Below are 18,572 nucleotides of genomic sequence, written 5' to 3'. Positions count from 1 at the left end.
ATTCTTGAGGTCCCTTCCCAAGCCATTCAGTGATTATGAAATCATTCCTAAGTGCAGAAAACATCCTCTTCTGATTGAAGTCAGACTGGCTGAACGTTTGGATGTTGAATGAACTATGGGTGAAGGGCAATGCAGACTGCAAAGGGGAAAAGAAGAACTGGGTTTCTACAAAAAACAAAATAATAGGCAATAATTTCCTTGAGTTGTTAATATCTGCTTGTTTTAGAAGAATTGTTTGTGTTCATCACAGTGACACTGATTTGCATGTCTGTTCCTCAGAAATAATTCTGTTTGGTTTTGTGGTCAGCTGCCCCGTGTTACGCAGTTTCAGGTCTTTTAATGCTGCATGTTTGATAACTGTAAATGCTGTGGTGCTGACTGCTTTTGTGCAGGAGCACGGAAAATGAACAGGGTGACAAAGTGTGCCTTAAGAAAAAAAGGAACCACAAAAAGAATTTCTTTGTAGTTTTATCCTGGACAGAGGTCTGTGATAACAGCAGTGCAACTTCAGCGTCTTGTCTGAGAGCCAACAAAAGGAATAGAGGAGCACAAAATCACCTCCTCAGGCCAGGCTCACCGTGCAAGTTGCCTAATATTTTATCTCTGTGCTATTTAGGGAGAGCACATAAGTGCAGTTAATATCTGCTCTTGTCATGCCTCCTAATTCTGCAGCATCAGCTGGAACTGGACCGAGAACGTTGAAGTTTGACTCAGCCTTTAGTGTTCTTGTTGCCATTGCTTGGTGTTTTAATCTCTTTTGAGTTTCCTGGTATAATCTTCCTCCACAACCACCCCATGACAGCAGATTACTGACAGTTACCTCTCACTGTGTAAAGGAGTACTTAGATATTGCCTTTAAGCTGGCTTCTGACTGACTGCAGTGGGTGTCACTAGTTCCTGTGTTACAGAATGTAATGCAACGCTGAGTTGCCTCAATGATTCTTGCCTGTATCCTCCCCATTCCTATCATTTTATATTTCTTATCTAAGTCACTTCATTGCCTTGGTCATTTTAGTTGGCCTCATCCTTATCTTCTCTCACCTCACTGTGGACTGCTGGAGATGTGGAGACCTGAACCATACATTTAAGAAGAGGAGATATATATGTTGTTGTTCATAGAATCATAGAATTGGGTTGAAAAGGACCTCAAAGATCATCCAGTTTCAAATCCCCTGCCATGGGCAGGGTTACCAACCACCAGACCAGGCTGCCCAGAGTTGTTGTCCTTGCACAGGTGACTTCAGAAGACCATCCAAGACAGGGAAGGATAGGATAAGGGGGAATGGTTCAAAGTCAAGAGAGGAGATTTAGGTTGGATATTAGGATGAAATTCTTTACTCAGAGGGCAGTGAGGCTCTGGCATTGCAGCCCAGAGATGCCCCATCCCTGGAGGTGCCCAGGGTCATGGATGGGGCCCTGAGCAGCCTGAGTTGGTGGTGGGATCTGAAACTCTGTGATCTTTAAGGTCCCTTCTAAGCTGTGTCATTCTATGATTTTCTAAGTTAAATCATCCTATGATTTTTCTAAGCTTCTGCCTAAAACTGACCCCAGCACTGATTCCTATGACCCCACTGCCACCTGTTCTCTATCCTGAAAGATGACTGTTGTGCCGTGCTCTTTCCTTCCTGCTTTTTGAACAGCTCTGACTTTCCTGTCTCGTAATCTTTTGGGAAATCCTTAAACTGGCCTTTCCTAAGCTGACTCTAGGATGACTTAGTTTTATTAATGACCTTTAGGTATGGAGCCTCTTTGGCTCTATGAAAATCTTCATTGTATTACACTGGATGTCCTTCATCCATTCAACCTCAGCATATAAGAGAATGTATGTTATGCAGATTTTGTGACTGAAGAAATAAATCACAAGAAATTGATGCTTTCTTGGGCCCAAAGCCCCAGAAATGAAGTGGGAGAATCTCAGCATTATGGGACCTCGTCGTTGACATCCAGCAATGGATGATCTACCTGCACATGGTACGTTTGAGACCTGGTTCTAATTCCAAGTGCTCTTAGTTCCAGTATTTACTTGAATTCTGCTCTTCTCTGCAAGTCCAGAACATAATATAATTCCTAGAAACACCCGCTGTCACTCCATGTAGTCTGTCCTGCAGGAGAGGCAGTGAGTGAGCTGTATGTCCTTCTGTTTGTCCTGGGTTTGTTGCGTTCAGGAATGCTCAGATGGCAATTTCCTGTGGCTGTCAGTGCTGCCACATCAATGGGAGCAATGGGAGGGGAGGAGGAAATGGAATTGATGTGTTTTGGGGGCAGAGGTTGTGCGTACTGAAACAGCAATGGGAGGAGGAACCGAAAACTTCCCGTTAAAGACTGGAGACCATTCCCTCGCTTCCAGCAAGTGTTCATTCTGCCCAGCACGTATCATTCCTTCTAGAACAACACAGCAATGACAGTTTCATGTTAAAGGACAGCAATTTGTTCATCCACAGCCTCGGAATGACCGCGCTCACCTGGCTGTGGCCACTGAGGGATGCTCAGCAATCAGGCTGTATTTCAGGGGCATAAACAAACCTTTGGGTTTTTTTCCTTATAACAACTTTCTGGATGAACAATCAGCCTTGCAACCTCCATAACCTCAATCTCGGTGTGATATGAATTAAACACGCCCCGGATTTTTACCCTACAGCCGCACTTCTTGTGTCTGCGATGTCCTGTCTCTTCTCCAACAGCTCCATTGCAGCTCCTCGGAGCACCTTGGAAGCCACGCAGCTTTTAACATCCCTCCGTCGGCTCCAACCCCGCGGTCTCTCGCCGGCTGGCAACCCCTCGGTTCAGCCCCGCCGGCAGCGGAGCGGCTCCGGGTTCTGTCACAGAGCCTCAGCTCCGCCCAGCCCTCACCGTGATGGAGCCTCGCTGGGCGCTGCTCCGCGCCGCGGGCGGCCGGGTGAGTGCGGGGAGCCGCGGGCGGAGCTCGGAGCGCTTCGGGAGCCTCGGGCAGCGCTTCTAAGCACGGTCCAAGCATGGTCCAAGCTCGCCCCGCTCCCTTTGGCTTTGCAGTTGGTGTTTTCTAGCTTCCCAAAGCCTCGACAGAGGGGCTTGAAAAACGCTCGTCGTGCTCTGCTGCATCCCTCGCACCATCGCTATGTACATAGCAGAGCCCTTGGTTGTACTTGTAAGAGCTGATGTGATGCAGCTGTGGCTGTTCCATGATTTTACTGAATTCTGTGGTTAAAGGAGTCCTTCAGTTATTTAGACCAAAGAGCTCAGTGGGGTCTTTGATTGGGTTTATGCTATGCTGATACATCACTAACCTTTTTCCATCTGATTTTAAAGTGCATAAGGTAGACGTGGAAAAGACTTTAGAGACTCCAAAACCACAGAATGGTTGGAGTTGGAAGGGATCCTAAAGGCCATCAGGTCCAACCTTGCACTGAGCAGGGACACCCACAGCTCCATCAGTGCTCACAGCCCCATCCCCTGACCTTGGGTGCCTGCACCTCCTCTCTGGGCACTCTGTGCAGTGCCTCACTGCCCTCACTGAAAAAAATCTTCCTTATATTCAATCTCAATCTCTCTTCTTTTAGTTGGAAGCCGTTTCTCCTTGTCCTGTTGCTCGAAGTCTTCTCAGCACATTGGGTCTTTTTGTGCCACATGTGTCATTTCCATGTTTCTTTCATCACAGCAGTTGAGCCTTTAGGTAAGGCAAAGGCTGAGTTCAGCCCTGGGTTGTATGGTGGTACTATTGGTTCACTAAGTGGCTGCATGGGGCTCTGAGCACTGATGGAACTGTGGGTGTCCCTGTTCCTTCCAGTTAGTTGGACCCCATAGCCTTGAAGGGTGCATTCCAACTCAAGAGATCCCATAATTCCAAATACCTTGGACACAGTAGGGTAGGATGGGTGTGCGAGTCTTGGAACCATGATAGACCTTCTCACCAGAGAGTGAGCATGGAGATTTGCCATGCTTCTTGCTGCCTCCCTCAACAGAGGGCTTGCATTCAAAAGGAGCTAACTCTTCTCTCACCCTAAGCATGATGCTCTCACGGTAAAGAGCACAGAGGAAAGCTTCCGTGTCACTTCTTGCATGGCCTTCAGGCTCCTGGCAAACCAAATGCTGCAAATGGCCACTGTACATCAGTTTTTACTCAGTTAAAGAGAGCAGATATTTATCTTTGAAGGAGAAAAGCTGGCAGAGCAATAACTCCTGAGTGACACGCTTTTTCTTGTTCCCCCCCCCCCCCTAATTTATATGGAGGGAGAAGGTCTGTGTGGCACTCGAAGCTTTCTGTTGTGCGTACCTTCCCATAGGATGGGAGAACAATTCCAATCAGGGACCTTAATCTTAACCCAGCCTTGCAGTGATACGTGAAGAAAAACAACTTTAAAAGATGCTCTGAGTCTCACTAGTAAAGCCTGATGTCCTGGTACAACTCCTGCTGATCTGGGTGAGAATTGCAGTTATTTAAGACAACCTTCCATTGAATTCTTTCTCTAAGTGACCAGTATACATATTTTCAGTAGAATTTTGTGGGTTTTTTATTTTTTTTCCTGTCTTTAGCACATTTGGTGGCTCAGCAAGTGGTATCTCTGTACTCTGAGACTTTTCCATAGCAACAGATGTTTACATCAGTCTGTGGTGACTTCATTGTGGTTTCACATGCGTTAAGAATGTCAGATGCAGTTCCTGTTCAAGCTACTTTGTTTGACAGCATCGGTTTGAAGACTGAAGGAGAAAAGGTGTAGAAACGTGAGTTAGGTTTAAAAAACATGGATCAATCTCTTTGTTTTGGATGACTGCGTTGAGTGGAAGGGAAAGTTATACAAATGGCTGAATATATAAATATATATATCATAAGCTTGTTTTATTTCTAGTATTGAAGTTCTCAAATGTAATTACAGATGAAGTCCATGGATACAAGCTGTAAGGCAAGAGGTAACAGAAATAACTTCTGCTCTAATTAGCACTCAGCACTTAGGGAATGCTTTTCATTGTCATATGCCATGATTTCTGATCTTGTCCTTCCTCACCCATGTGTAGAGCCATGTTCTCATCCCCTTTAGTTCTGAAGAAGTCTGAATTCCCATCGTGACTCAGGCTCAGCTCTGGCACAGATATTGGGCTCTCGGTTGCGGCTGACCTCCATATGTAGGCTTTCACTTGTGCTGTTCCACTGCAGCTGCTAACCTGAAAGTCACGAGGCAGTGATGTACTCTGCTAATTTATCTCCCTGTGGGTAGGATAGAGGGAATCTTGGAAGCAATTGTGTAGGCATATTTAGAAGAGTCAGCACTGACCTCTTAGGTGGACGGCGGCTGCTTTTAGTCCTCTCTTCTCAGTGACAAATCTTGTCTCATGCAAGTCTGTAGTGCAGATGGGAAAGTGATGCAAACAATGCAGCAGCTCTGGAGAGAGGATCTTGAGTAATTTGGATGGCTTTTTGGATGTAACTTCTCGGTTACTGCCTAATACACAGGCACTGCAAAAGTCTCTCCAGTGAGTTGTGCAGTCAAGGGCAAGCCCAGAAGTAACCCCTTGATACTTTGGGCCCTCTCTCATCTTTCTAGTGCTGATATCCCATCACCAAGATGTGTTGCCTAATCTGACTGATTGGCATTGCAATGGAGATGCTTACTAACGTTTGTGCCTCTGCTGCTAGATGGATGAAGCGTTTCACCTTCCAATTGCACCTGTCAAATTAAATGAAGTCTTCCAAATCCCATCACCCAGCAGTGGGTTGGATATTAGGAAGAGCTGCTTCTCCAGAAGAGTGGTCAGGTACTGGCATGGGCTGCCCAGGGAGGTGGAAGGGGTCAAGAACTGTGGAGATTGTGGCACTAAAGGGACATGGCTTAGTGAGCAATACTGGGGGTGGTTGGACTTGCATGGTCTTGGAGGTCTTTTCCAACCTTAATGATTCGATGACTGTGAATCACTGAGTCCTTTTGGTTTTCCCATAATGGTCTTTAACGTAAGTTGGCAAGAAATTGTGAACTGCACACCACTGAGAGCCACAGCTGGGCAGGTAAACTTTAGAGTTGTTATCAGTCAGCAGAAATATCCTTTCAAGCACAAGTTAAGAGGAGCAGATGTGACCCATTGAGCAGCAGTTTTTCTTTTGCCTGTAACACTCCGGACAGTAATTGCAGCAGAGAACACAGAGGATGTGATAACAACATTTTTTTGCTGGGAAGCCTCACCAGCAGGATAATCTGTGATGTGGCTTGATGCATTTCCTTCTCTCTTTCTTTCTTTTTTTTTTTTTTTTTGTATGTGTTTTCAGTGAAATTTTCCTCTTTAAAAAGGCTCTTCAGTATGTGCATTAATGAAGTGTATCGTAGCGACAGCAAAAACGCAACTTTGATCTTTCTTTAATAAGCGAAAGAACATGAAATAGTTTTGATAGCAGAGCCCATTTCCTGCCCTTCAGCAGAGTACATGATCAGCTCACATTTGCAAATAGTGTTGTACCTCTATAACTCATTGCCTGTTACCAACTTCAGCATTAACAGTCATCAGCAAACCTAGAAGGTATTGAAAAGCCTAAGTTTTTTGGTTATCTCATTGGTAATGTTGAAGCCAACCTCATGGTTCTGCTTCAAAGTCTTCAATCCTTGTGCCAAAGCCCCTTTATTAACTCAGTTTTCTTTGCTGGAAGCTGCATTTCAAGATGCTGCATTAAAAAAATGTTGGGTTCCCATTGAGCAATTGTTGAGAGTGCCAAGTGTTAAGTCTTCTAATGTGAAAACACAATAGATAATCAAACTGTGTTTCTTTCAGTAAGGAGGAAGGATATTTTCATTACTGGCCTTCAAAGGGCTTGTTCCTGTTTTGATTTCTCTTTTTCATCATATTTTTTAAGTACTTCTCTAGGCGTGTAGGTTATACATGGAACAATCTCCTCAGCCCAGTTGTGTATGCCTTGAGCAGCTCCTCTCTGCTCTAGCAGGAAACTCCTACACTTCTGCCACCTAACATTTGCTTCTTTTCTCTCGCTCATTGAGTGCCTGTTTCCTTTTGCAGAGGAGGCCCTTGGGTATTTTCACATTTGTTCATTGAAGTCATCGAGCAGTGTTGATTGGTGGTGGGGTCACCATCCCTGCAGGTGCTCAACACAGTTGTGGCTCTGAGGGAGGTGCCCAGTGGGCATGGTGGGATGGGTTGGGGTTGGACTGGGTGATCTTAGAGCTCTTTTCCAACCTTAGGGATTCTACTGGCTTTTCACTGAGCTGTTTTGTAGAAAATGCAGCTCCCTGCAGTGACAAAGGTAAGAATTGAAGTTTTCCTCTGGTATTTTCTCATGCTGAGTCATGAGAAAAAGGTCAATCCTTCCCTGACCTTTAAGAGTTTGTCTCTTTGACTACAATGAAGGGCCAGGATGGATTGGTGACTAATGATTTTCCTTTAATTTCTCCTAGAATTATTCACTGCCTTATACACCACAGTCTGCACAATGCAGAGACCCCAGCACTGAATTCTATGAAGAAAGACTTGAGAAATGTTGCAGCAAGTGCCCTCCAGGTAGGTTCTAATTTAAATTATTCTTTTACACAGCCAAATTCAGCCAGCGCTCAGATGACCATACCTCATTTTGGTTACTGACACACCTGAAAAGCATCCAGTTTTTGCTGTTATAATTCGCTCTCATCAGGAAGACAATAAAATGCTCAAAAAATATTTTCCAACGGGACACATTGTTGGTCAGAATTGGCATTCTCCTGCAAGTTTAACTTGGCTGGGGCTTATCAGGAGGATTGTGTACTTGTAGCCACAGCCTTTGATGGTATTTTGATTGAAGCATTTTTAACTGAACTGTTAAAAAAAAAAAGAAATGGAACAGTAGTGAAATTACAAAAACTAAATAACGTAGAATTGCAGAATGGCTTGGATTGGAAGGGACCCTTAAAAGGCTGCTTGGTCCAACTGCCTGCAATGAACAGGGGCACCCACAGCTCCATCAGTGCTCAGAGCCCCTCCAGCCTGAGACCCACATGAGAACAAAGCCCACGAACAACAGATAAATTGTAAAGCAGAGCGTGAGGTAGAGCTTAATTTCTGTACTTTGACATGTCACTTACACAAGGGGCTTTCCACTGGGCAGGTTAATCTCTGATTGCTCATTAAGGGAGTTTTGTTGTCTTTTAGCATAAATCAGACACTGCAGATGTCTATCAGAGAGACACCAGGTACAAGACTACAAAAACTGCCTGCTCTGAGGCTATGTCTGACACTGCACTGACCATTATTAATGTTCCTTTGTTAGCAAAAGTTATAGAATCATAGAATCACCAAGGTTGGAAAAGACCTAAAAGATCATCCAGTCCAACCGCTCACCTCTTACCAACAACTCCCACTAAACCACGTCCCTCAACACAGCATCCAGCCTTTCCTTGAACACCCCCAGGCTCGGTGACTCCACCACCTCCCTGGGCATCCATTCCATTGCCTGACCACCTTTCTGAAAAGTAATACTTCCTAATGTCCAGCCTGAATCTCCCCTGCTGTAGCTTGAAACCATTCCCTCTGGTCCTATCACTGATGACACGAGAGAAGAGGCTGACCCCCAGCTCACTACAACCTCCCTTCAGGCAGTCATAGAGAGCAATAAGGTCTCCCCTGAGCCTCCTCTTCTCCAGGCTGAACATTCCCAGCTCCCTCAGCCTCTCCTCATATGGCCTGTGTTCCAGACCCCTCACCAGCTTTGTTGCCCTCCTTTGAACACGTTCCAGGGCCTCAATATCTTTCTTGCAGTGAGGGGCCCAAAACTGGACACAGTACTTGAGGTGCGGCCTCACCAGTGCTGAATATAGGGGAACAATCACCTCTCTGCTCCTGCTTGCAACGCTGTTTCTGATGCAAGCCAGGATGCCATTGGCCTTCTTGGCCACCTGGGCACACTGTTGGCTCATGTTCAGCCAAGCATCCATCAATAACCCCAGGTCCATTTCCTCTACGCAGTCCTCCAGCCACACCGCCCCAAGCCTGTAGTGTCGCCTGGGGTTGTTGTAGCCCAAGTGCAGGACCCGGCATTTGGCCTTGTTGAAACTCATCCCATTGGCTTCAGCCCAGCTCTCCCGCCTGTCCAGGTCCCTCTGTAGGGCCTCGCTACCCCCAGGCAGATCCACACTTCCAGCCAATTTGGTGTCATCTGCGAATTTACTGAGGGTGCACTCGATGCCCTCATCAAGGTCATCAATAAAGATATTGAAGAGGACAGACCCCTGGGGAAGTTGACTGCAGATTGGAGTTTGTGGAGAGTGGTTGTTTATTTATTTATTTTATGGTACAGGTAATGCCCCGTGGATACTTTAACAGAGCTTTTGCAAGAAGCTGGCATTGTATGGTTGTGTTAAAGGCAGCAAAAAAAGCCCTGTGTATTTGTCTCACAACATGCTGAGCAAACAGAATTTGTCTCCATTAGCGTTGAGTTCCTGTCAGAGAGATCCGGAAGTTTAAGCAGGAGATCAGTATGTGCTGAAACAGCCACAGTTGTTTGAATTAACTGAAAACGTCCTGAGAGATCTGTTGAGCATCACTCATGAAAAACACAGTAAGGGAAAGATGATAATTTGTAATTGAAACTTTTTTCTGTTATGGTTTGTTAAGTCTGTAAGAATACCTCCTCCCCTTAATTTAAACTAAAAGAGGGGAGATTTAGGTTGGATTTTAGGAAGAAATCTTTTACTCAGAGGGCAGTGAGGAGCTGGCACTGCTGCCCAGAGCTGTGGGTGCCCCATCCCTGGAGCTGCCCAAGGCCACAGATGGGCCCTGGACAGCCTGAGCTGGTGGGGAGCAGCCTCCCATGGCAGGGATTGGGACTGAATGGTCTTTGAGGTCCCTTCCAACCCAACCATTCTAGGATTCTGTGATTCTAAGATTAATTTTATTGTTTTGACACTGGGCAATGTGTTGTAGGAGAGCCAAAGATCTTTATTTTTGTTGTTATGAATTTGAATTATTATTGTTTTTTAATAATAATGCATCAAAAATTTTAGCCTAAAGTCATTAGCAGGATGTCATTAGCAGGATGGGGGAGGCTGCAAGTAAGTACATGGAAAAACAAACTTGGGAAGCAATTTCCCTGGCTCACCTCCAGGGCCACTTGTTTTGAAGAATGGAGATTTTCCAAGAAGTTCCAAACAGTTTCTTAACGATGCCTCTTCCTGATGACTCTTCAGGATATTTCTGTGCAGGATATGAGACATTGGCTGTTATCTTCTTCTTTTCGTACAAGGGGGAAATGGCGCCTGACTGCTTTTCATTCTTTAAAAAGAATACTCAAGAGCTCATACTGATTGTAACTACTGCACTCAACTCTGTTTCTGAGAGGCATTGGTTTGCCTCTCACCAAAAACCACTTGTTAAAACCTGTCTGTTCACCACACTGTGATCCTGGAGAAGCTGAAATTGAGCAGATTCTGGTATTGCTTGGAGTGCTAGGAGCTGCAGAAACTCATTGCTTTAGTTGTTTTGTTTCTTACAGGTCAACGTAAGGCAGAGAGCTGCAGTGGCAGCATGGACACAAAGTGCATCCCTTGTTTACCTGACATCCATACAGCCATCCGGAATCTGTCTCCTCAGTGCTTTGCTTGCTCTCCACCCTGCAGGAAAGGTACTTGTGCATTGTGAAGGAGGTGTTTGCCTTTTACAGCCTGCCCAAAGAGATGGCTTGGTTTAAAGGAAGGCGGTTGGACTAAGTGATCTTGCAGGTCCTTTCCAACCTGTTCGTTCTATGATTCTATGAAATGTGACTGGGAAAACTCTTAGAGTGTTTGTCTGTCACCTGTATAGTCCTGTTCTTAATGCTTTTGCTGCTTGTTAAATTTTGGAAAAAAATTAGAGCACGGCCTTGGAGGTGTATGTATGGTTATGATACGCTGTGATGCAGCTGCAGATAGAGAGTTTCAAGTGTGACTGGTATGGATGCAAATTTCACCTCTCTAGACAGACGAAACTCTTCTAAAAATGTAGATGTTGGGGCCCATAGCATATTTGCTTTAAGATGATATTCTAGCCAGAAACTGCAAAATTGTCTTTAGTTTGTGGTGTGTGAGCACGCCTCATATTCACCCAAAACATTGCAGACCACAATTTGAAGTGTTGCAAATGTAATCTTGTTTTATTCTTGTTTTCAAAACAGGATTTGTAGAGCGTCACAGGACAGGACCTGCAGCTGCCCACCCAACAAGTACTGCATTTCAAAGATGTAAAGTGCATTAAAAATGGGGGAAAGGTTACCGAGTCTCCAGAAGAGGTAATTTAATTCTCAGCTCTCAGAACTCACACACACAATGGTTGTATGGTTTGAAGATGGTTATTTGTTGCCTTCATAGTCCGTAAATGTTTCTAAATCTGCCTCCAATTTGGTGAATTATAGGAATGGTGTCTTAATTCCTACAGTTATTTCCAAATCTGCTTCCAACTGAGTAAATTACAGGAATATTCCCTTAATTCCCTACAGCTACGTGTTCATTTGAATGGAAGTGTTGTCACAGCAAGTAGGCAGTACATAGCACAACAGTATTCCCAAGGGGAATGTCCAAGGGAACAGAATATGGGTACCTTTTGTTGACGTACCAGAAAGCTCCCCAACACAAGCAGAGCTTCCAGCTGAATTTTGGTTTAATTAGGCAATGGTGATTCTGTGCTGCCCTGTAGAATCAGTCTCTGTGTATTAGATGTTGAAATTCACTGCTCTGATAAACATAGCTGTCTCAAGATGATAAATAATATCCAAAGATGTAGAACGTTGGATATAATTAAGGATAATAATACAGAGCTCCAACAGAGTTCAGTAGGTGATCAGCCTACCAGGGACTAGTGGGAAAAAAGCTCCACTGTTGTCTCTAATGCCCCCTTTTTAACATTTTGGTAGGTTTTAACAGTCTGAAAATGGCTGGCTAGCAAGAGCACCAAAATAACACCCGATGAATCTTCTGATCTGTGTTTGGGTGGGGTGTTTCAGATTAACCTCACCCATGACAGACTGTATGTTGTGTACTGCCTCTGTATCAATTTCAGGATCTGCACCGCAGACTTAGATTATTCATTCTTATTTCTCACTGGATGACTAACTGGAGTTTTCTATTTCTTTAAAGGAACAGAAGCACAGACACAGAATGTAAGACCTGTCCCCTGTAAGATTCAGATGAGGAATCTTATGATACCAGCTGCATACTACATACAGTGTAAGCCACATTCTGACCAATAGCAATCTTGAACTGAATACAGGGTTGCTTTCTTTCCTAACTTCTCTTTTTGTTTCTTGCAGTTGTAAACCAGTGGCTGTTGCAGGAAACGGCGTGAATGATGCTGTTTGCCATGACTCAGTTGCCACAGCTCTGCCTCACACTGTTATAAACCTATTCCCCCCAAGCCAAAGCTCAACTTCCAGCAATGGTGAAGTAGTAACACAGCCTGTCATTCTCAACTCTGTGCCTGACATGTCCTACATCACTGGTGAGTTGTTAACTCGTTTAAAGTCACTTCTGTCTGGCTGGGAAGCAAGATTATCTTCAGTTGACAGTTTCTTTCCAAAACCAATTACCTGCACCCAAAAAGAAGAGCTGAGTTATTTCAGTGACACTGCTTGTGTTGGGTTGCATAATGTCACATCTGTCCTGCCTTGCTGCATTCCACAGTCACTGTAATTCTTTATGTGTTTCTAAGAAGCCTGGAATTAGATGATGCAATGCACTTCCTGAGAGTTAGTGCTATAAAAGCTGGAAGAAAAGGTTTATGTGTTAGATGTTTGGCCAAGCCTGACTAACAGCAGCCCAATCTTTATAGCGTTCACAAGTGTGGACATATTCTCTGCCGTTCATAGTCTGTCCAAAAGGCAGCTATGTTTAAGAGCATTCTGGACTGCCTGAATTTGTATTTAATGAACTGCTCCTAGCTTAATGAGATACTTTTTATTGCCGTGGTGAAAAGTCTGTCTTTACATTTCAGAACAGGAAAATTCAGTTTTAAGAACCAGCGGAGTCTGAAAACAAGACTTTGGTATGTAACAAGAGAGATATTAAATGTGACCATCAGACCTCCCTGGCACTTTCAAATTTAGCTGTTATAGCCATGGACAGAAAGCTATTGCTTCTCATGCAGTCCATTGTCAGACTGACCTGCTGTATAACTTACCTGCTTCAGTTTTATTTTCAGGATCAGTGACAGGGCGGTTGCTATTGGACCTGATAATTGCTGTTATGGGGTATTGTTTATTCTCCAGAAAAAGAGGTAAGATTCATGAAACAAAACCAAACAGCTCTGGAAGTACTGTCACCTCATTTCCTGCTAATTTGAGCCCAGCAGGTGACCGATTTATGTATCCTAGGAGGCGCTGGCTCTCTATGAAACTTCTGAGTCATGTAGATTCATTGATGACATAAGCATGCACCAACCGAAATTTGTAATTAAGTAAATATGCCAGGAACATCGTGTGCATTTCAAGTGTCTTTATTAAATCACGGAATGAAATGGAGCTCAGGACAGAGATACACTAAGGCAGATGTCCCGCTCAGAGCTCTCATGTTGCTCAGATTTTAAACACGTGGTGTACCAGAGGAGTTGGACAACTGTGAAACCATTGTGCTCCTACTGGAACTTGTTTGTTACATATTTTACACATAATGTAAATATTACACATTATCAAGTGCTAATAGTTACGATTAAACAACTGCAGCCATAGTCGTTCATGAGTGAGAGCTTTTCTCAATTACACAAAACTAGAAATAATAGGAATTTATACAGAGGGTCTTCTTAATACTGAAATTTATGGCAGCTTGTAAAGTTAATAGAGTACAACTTTCCACACTATGCACTAAACATACAGTCGATGTTTATTCTGGGAGCAGAGGCTCCATTAGCTAAAAAAGCAGCTGTTGCAACTGCAACAAATTTTGCTGCTAATGAACCATCTTTCCTCAATTGCAGCCCTTGCATACTCACAACCAGCTGAAGCAATGGATTTGGTGTCACTCACTCCTTTCCTTCAGAAATCATGCAGTTTTATGTAATTGAGAGCATAAGAAAACTGCACAGCAGGACAGTGAGGAAGGAGTGGCCTGGACCTCAAGCTAGAGTGGAAGGTGTAACTCACATAACCTGTCCATTGAGCTCCTTGAATGGCCAATGAGCTAGTATGAATTTTACTTGGTGTACATTTGCATAGCGATGACTATTATCGGTGGTTTCTTTAGATAAGTATTGACCACTTTTTGTTAACACTTTTAAAAAAGATTAATAGTTTGCATTGTTCTGTTTCAGCCTTTTTCCTCTACAGAGAAGCAGTGTGACAAAAAAAAAAGTAAGAAATGCAGAATTGCAAAGCTCCAGCAGTTCTGAACAGGAGGAGCAGCATCTCTTGGAAACTCCTGGCCCAAGCAGCAGCTCCCTGGATAATCCAGCTGGATCTGCAAGAGTCAGTGTATAAATAACAAAGACAGTGATAAGAAAGAAAGTTTCCAACAGCACTATGCAGCTGCAGAAGGGTGTAAGCTTCACTGTGGAGCCAGGCACAGCTCTGCAAGTTCAGGTAAGAGTGTCAACGAATGCATATCTGAACATTCCAGAACCTCTTGACAGTTGGTTGCCAAATACAAATCTTAATAGAAGTTTAAGTGAGAGGGTAGAGCATCAGATCCACGTTCATCGGAGAGAGTGCCCAGTTACTTTTGGAAAAAGGTTGTTTTAAATTGTTGGCCTAGAATAGTGAAGAGAGCATGCTCAGAGGAGAAAATTATCTGCACACTTTGGGATGAGAGTGATGGGACAAGGAGATGAAGAAATGAAGTAAGAAATGAACACTGTCTGAAGCATTCATTGCGATCAGAGACTCGGCTGGGATCCAGAGCTCTGTATTCATTTTTACAGCTTTTTATATCAGGGATGACTTTGGGATTTGAGGGACCCTCCAAAAACTGAAAAAGTTGCAGAATCACTTCCACCAGTTTTCCTAAATCAAGCAAAGGAAGAAGATGTAGAGTATGTAATTGAGCTTTTAAGCCAAAGAACTTGATAAAGAATCCAACATATTGTTCCAGGCTGCTTTCTTCCTTGCTTGATCTGTGTGTTTCTTTCTTATTTGACAGAACTCTCAGGTAATGGAGGAAGGCAGGTGAGTGTGACTCGTGTTGTTAAAATATGTAATCCAGATTATGGCTCCCAGTTTCCAAAACAGACTGGTCCAGCTGGCATGGATTATGGAAGTGCTCAATGTTCTCCAACAGGGGGAGAAGCTCCCCTTTTGAAAGAAGAAAACCCCTTGAAAAAAGAAACTGAAATTCAGATATTGGTGGAAGCCAAAGACAGTTTACTTCAGGATTTACTTCTGGACACAGAATTCTCCTCTGGGTGTTCAAGATATGGGGATAAAAACTGTTTAAAGGAAATGACAGATTTTATCCTGTTTGACTGATAATCAGATCAGCCCTTATGTTCACAACCAAACGTGTTCAGTGGAGCATTTCTACAGATTTGAAATCTCAGAAGAATTTACTTTTTTGAGGTTTTCAATCTCTTCTTTGTCAGCTTTGAGAGTAAAAGATGAGTTTTGAATTAGTTACTATTTTTTAATGCTTCCCGATCTCAGGTAATGAACTCTCTCTTGAAGGTTGCGTAGAGTAATCTATAAAAACTGGAAGTGACCCAGACCTCAGAACCAGAAAATCCTGTTCCATCGTTCATTTGTTGCTCAGTGCTGAGATCCATCCACCCACTTCTTATAGAAAATCAGTACAACAGCATCTACTCTGCGAATGCAGATGAGAATCAGGCTTTTAAAACACATACTTTAAACTTGCGTATAACCTAAGAGGTTTATTAGTACTTCTAGAACTGAGAACTGGCAAATAGGTCTTTCATCCTACTATGAAGAAATTTATTATAACTTCATGTTAAACTTGAAGGTCATTTGATTTTGTATAATGCCCTTTTCTGTTGTACTGAGTATTTTAATGTCTTATCCAACAGATCCCAGTGCTGGGAGCACATTGGAAGAGCAATGTCAGAGTTTTGAAGAAGTTTAAGATTTTGTTATAGCAGTTAAATTTCTGGGTTTTCAGACTGTGGAGCAGTGTGAGAGAAGGGGAATTCAATTGTTATGTTGAAGTATGAAAAATGTGTTTGTATTTGTTAAGAAAAAGATAAATAGTGTGTTTTTATACTTAAACCTTTGTTTTCTACCTTCCTACTGAACCAAAATTCTGCTTTTTAGAAGGGCTTGTTTCATTCTATAGGCTAAACCATTGGTTTTAAAGTCAAAATTGTATTTCATAGTACTTAATTAAAAGAGCATTGATCCATGGCCACCTCATCTCCTATTGCCTACCGCCAGGCCCTGTTAACAAGGACACTATAAGCAACCATTACTCTTGGAGTGATGGCTTCAGTGGACAAAGGAAGGGCAACTGATGTTGTCTAGACTTATGCAAGGCTTCTGACATGGTCCCACACCACATACTTATCTCCAACTTGGAGAAGAAAGGATTTAAAGGGTGGACTATTCTGTGGATAAGAAATTGGTTGGATGGTTGCAGCCAGAGGGTTGTGGTCAATGTCTCTCGGTGCAGGTGGAAGCCAGTAATGAGTGGTGTCCCTCAGGGGTCCCTCAGGGGACTGGTGGTCTTTGTTATCTTTATCGGTGACGTAGATGATAGGATGCAACAGTTTAGATGACCCTAAACTGATTGCTGCAGATGACACCATAAAAGGGATCCATCCAAAGACGTCTGGACAGGCCTGAAAAATGGGCCCAGGAGAACCTAATGATGCTCAACAAGTCCATGTGCAAGGTGTTGCACTTGGGTTGGGGCAGTCCCACGTCTGTGTACAGACTAGGAGAAGAACTGACTGATAGCAGACCTGCAGAGAAGAACTTGGGGGTTCTGATGGATTCCTGGGCTCCATCAGAAGAGGTGTGGTCAGCAGGGACAGGGAGGTGATTGTCCCTCTCTGCTCTACTCTTGTGAGGCCCCATCTACAGCACTGTGTCCAGGTCTGAAGCCCCCAGTACAAGAAAGACAGGGAGCTGTTGGAGAAGGTCCAGAGGAGCCACAAAGATGATCAGGGGACAGGAGCACCTCCCCTATGAAGACAGGCTGAGGGAGCTGGGCTTGTTCAGCTTGGAGAAAAGAAGGCTGCAGGGTGAGCTCATTGCAGCCTTCAGTACTTAAAGGGAGCCTACAAACAGGAGGGAAGTCAACTCTTGGAAAGGATAGATACAAGGGGACAGGACAAGGGAAGGACAAGGGGAAATGGTATTAAGCTAAGGGAGGGAGGATTTAGGTTGGATGTCAGGGGGAAGTTCTTTACAGAGAGTGGAGAGGTGCTGGAACAGCTGCCCAGAGAGGCTGTGGATGCCCCATCCATCCCTGGAGGTGTTCAAGGCCAGGTTGGATGGGGCCCTGGGCAGCCTGGTCTGGTACTAAATGTGGAGGTTGGTGGCCCTGCATGTGACAGGGGGCTTGGAGATTCAAGATCCTTGAGGTCCCTTCCAACCTGGGCCATTCTGTGATTCTGTTATTCCATGTGTGTGCTTGCAGCTAATTGTGTCCTGGGCCAGGAGGGATGTGGGGCTGTTGTAGCAGGTCCAAAGGAGGGCTGTGAGGATGCTCAGAAGGCTGGAGCACCTCTCCTATGGAGAAAAGTTGGGAGAGCTGGGCTTGTTCAGTCTGGAGAAGGCTTCAAGGAGGCCTACTGCAAGGAGACCTTGCTGTAATTGAGGGGTGATTATAAAGAAGAGGGAGAGCAACTAATAATAATAATGATAGGTCAAGCGGGAATGATTTTAAACTGAAAGATGGGGGATTTAGGTTAGATGTTATGAGGAAATTCTCTGTGCTCAGAGGGCAGTGAGGCCTTGGCCGTGCTGCCCAGAGCTGTGGGTGCTCCATTCCAGGAGATGCCCACGGATGGGCTCTGGACAGCCTCAGCTGGTGGGGGCACTGAGCCCATGGCAGGAATTGGGGCTGGATGGGCTCCAACCGAAGCCATTCTGTGCTAGGAACCTCCAGCTTGGCCAAACTGAACTTTAATGCTTTGAAGAGCCAACTCGTTTACTGTAAATCGTGTGCTGCTGTAGTTTACACCCCCGCAGCGTGGATGGAGGAGTCAATACTCTTCAGTTCTGTGTAAGTTCAGCGCTGATTCCCGCACAGCCAGGCTGCGGTCTCGTACGTCAGCCTGCAGCAACACAAGGGTGACAGCGCTGCGCCGCGAGCGCAGGACCAACACTCGGGCACAGCAACCCCATTTCCTTAACAAACCCTACACCCCGCAGCGCTGCTCCTCGGCGTACAGGACCCACAGGACCGCCCCCGGGGCGGCGCAGCACGGAGCAGCCCGGTTCCGCCCCCTAAGAGGCGGGGTAGCTCCCATCGATCGTTCTGCGCTCCGCTCCCGCCCGGCTCCGCTTTTTCCCTTACGCCGCTCGGCCGCGGAGCGCTCGGCCCCGCGCAGTGCTGCGGAGGTGGCGGTGGGCGAGAGCTGAGGTGAGTGGCGGCGGGCGGGGCGGGGCGGTGCGGAGCGGGACGGCATGGGACGGCAAGGCACGGCGGCTCCGGGCCTCGGCGGCGCTTCCTTCCTGCGTCAGCCCGAGCTGCGCGGCGCAGGCCTGGCTCTCAGGGGCT

General features: G+C 45.0%; 2 protein-coding genes across 6 annotated transcripts in view; both read left to right on the top strand.

Annotated features, from left to right (window-relative positions):
- The first annotated feature begins 1 nt into the window (after position 1).
- On the top strand, positions 2-16,233 carry TNFRSF1B (TNF receptor superfamily member 1B). Its single transcript, XM_048968055.1, is given in 14 exon segments — positions 2-2,896; positions 7,368-7,470; positions 10,433-10,570; positions 11,083-11,152; positions 11,154-11,243; positions 12,048-12,137; positions 12,221-12,408; positions 13,108-13,182; positions 13,879-13,916; positions 14,212-14,244; positions 14,246-14,369; positions 14,372-14,479; positions 15,036-15,279; positions 15,281-16,233. Coding segments are annotated over 14 exon segments (1,392 nt in total). The 5' UTR covers positions 2-2,854; the 3' UTR covers positions 15,330-16,233.
- Positions 16,234-18,292: 2,059 nt separating this feature from the next.
- VPS13D (vacuolar protein sorting 13 homolog D) overlaps positions 18,293-18,572 on the top strand; it is an 88,093-nt gene continuing 87,813 nt past the window's right edge. For all 5 annotated transcript variants that reach the window (XM_048968067.1, XM_048968066.1, XM_048968065.1 and 2 more), the window contains exon 1: positions 18,293-18,434. The gene's annotated coding sequence lies outside the window, so the exon portion shown is untranslated. The remainder of the gene's footprint in view (positions 18,435-18,572) is intronic.

The sequence above is a fragment of the Lagopus muta genome, chromosome 21 (genome assembly GCF_023343835.1).
Source record: "Lagopus muta isolate bLagMut1 chromosome 21, bLagMut1 primary, whole genome shotgun sequence".
NCBI lineage: Eukaryota > Metazoa > Chordata > Aves > Galliformes > Phasianidae > Lagopus > Lagopus muta.
Note: the sequence above shows the minus strand (reverse complement) of the source record. Positions and strands in the feature narration are given on the sequence as shown.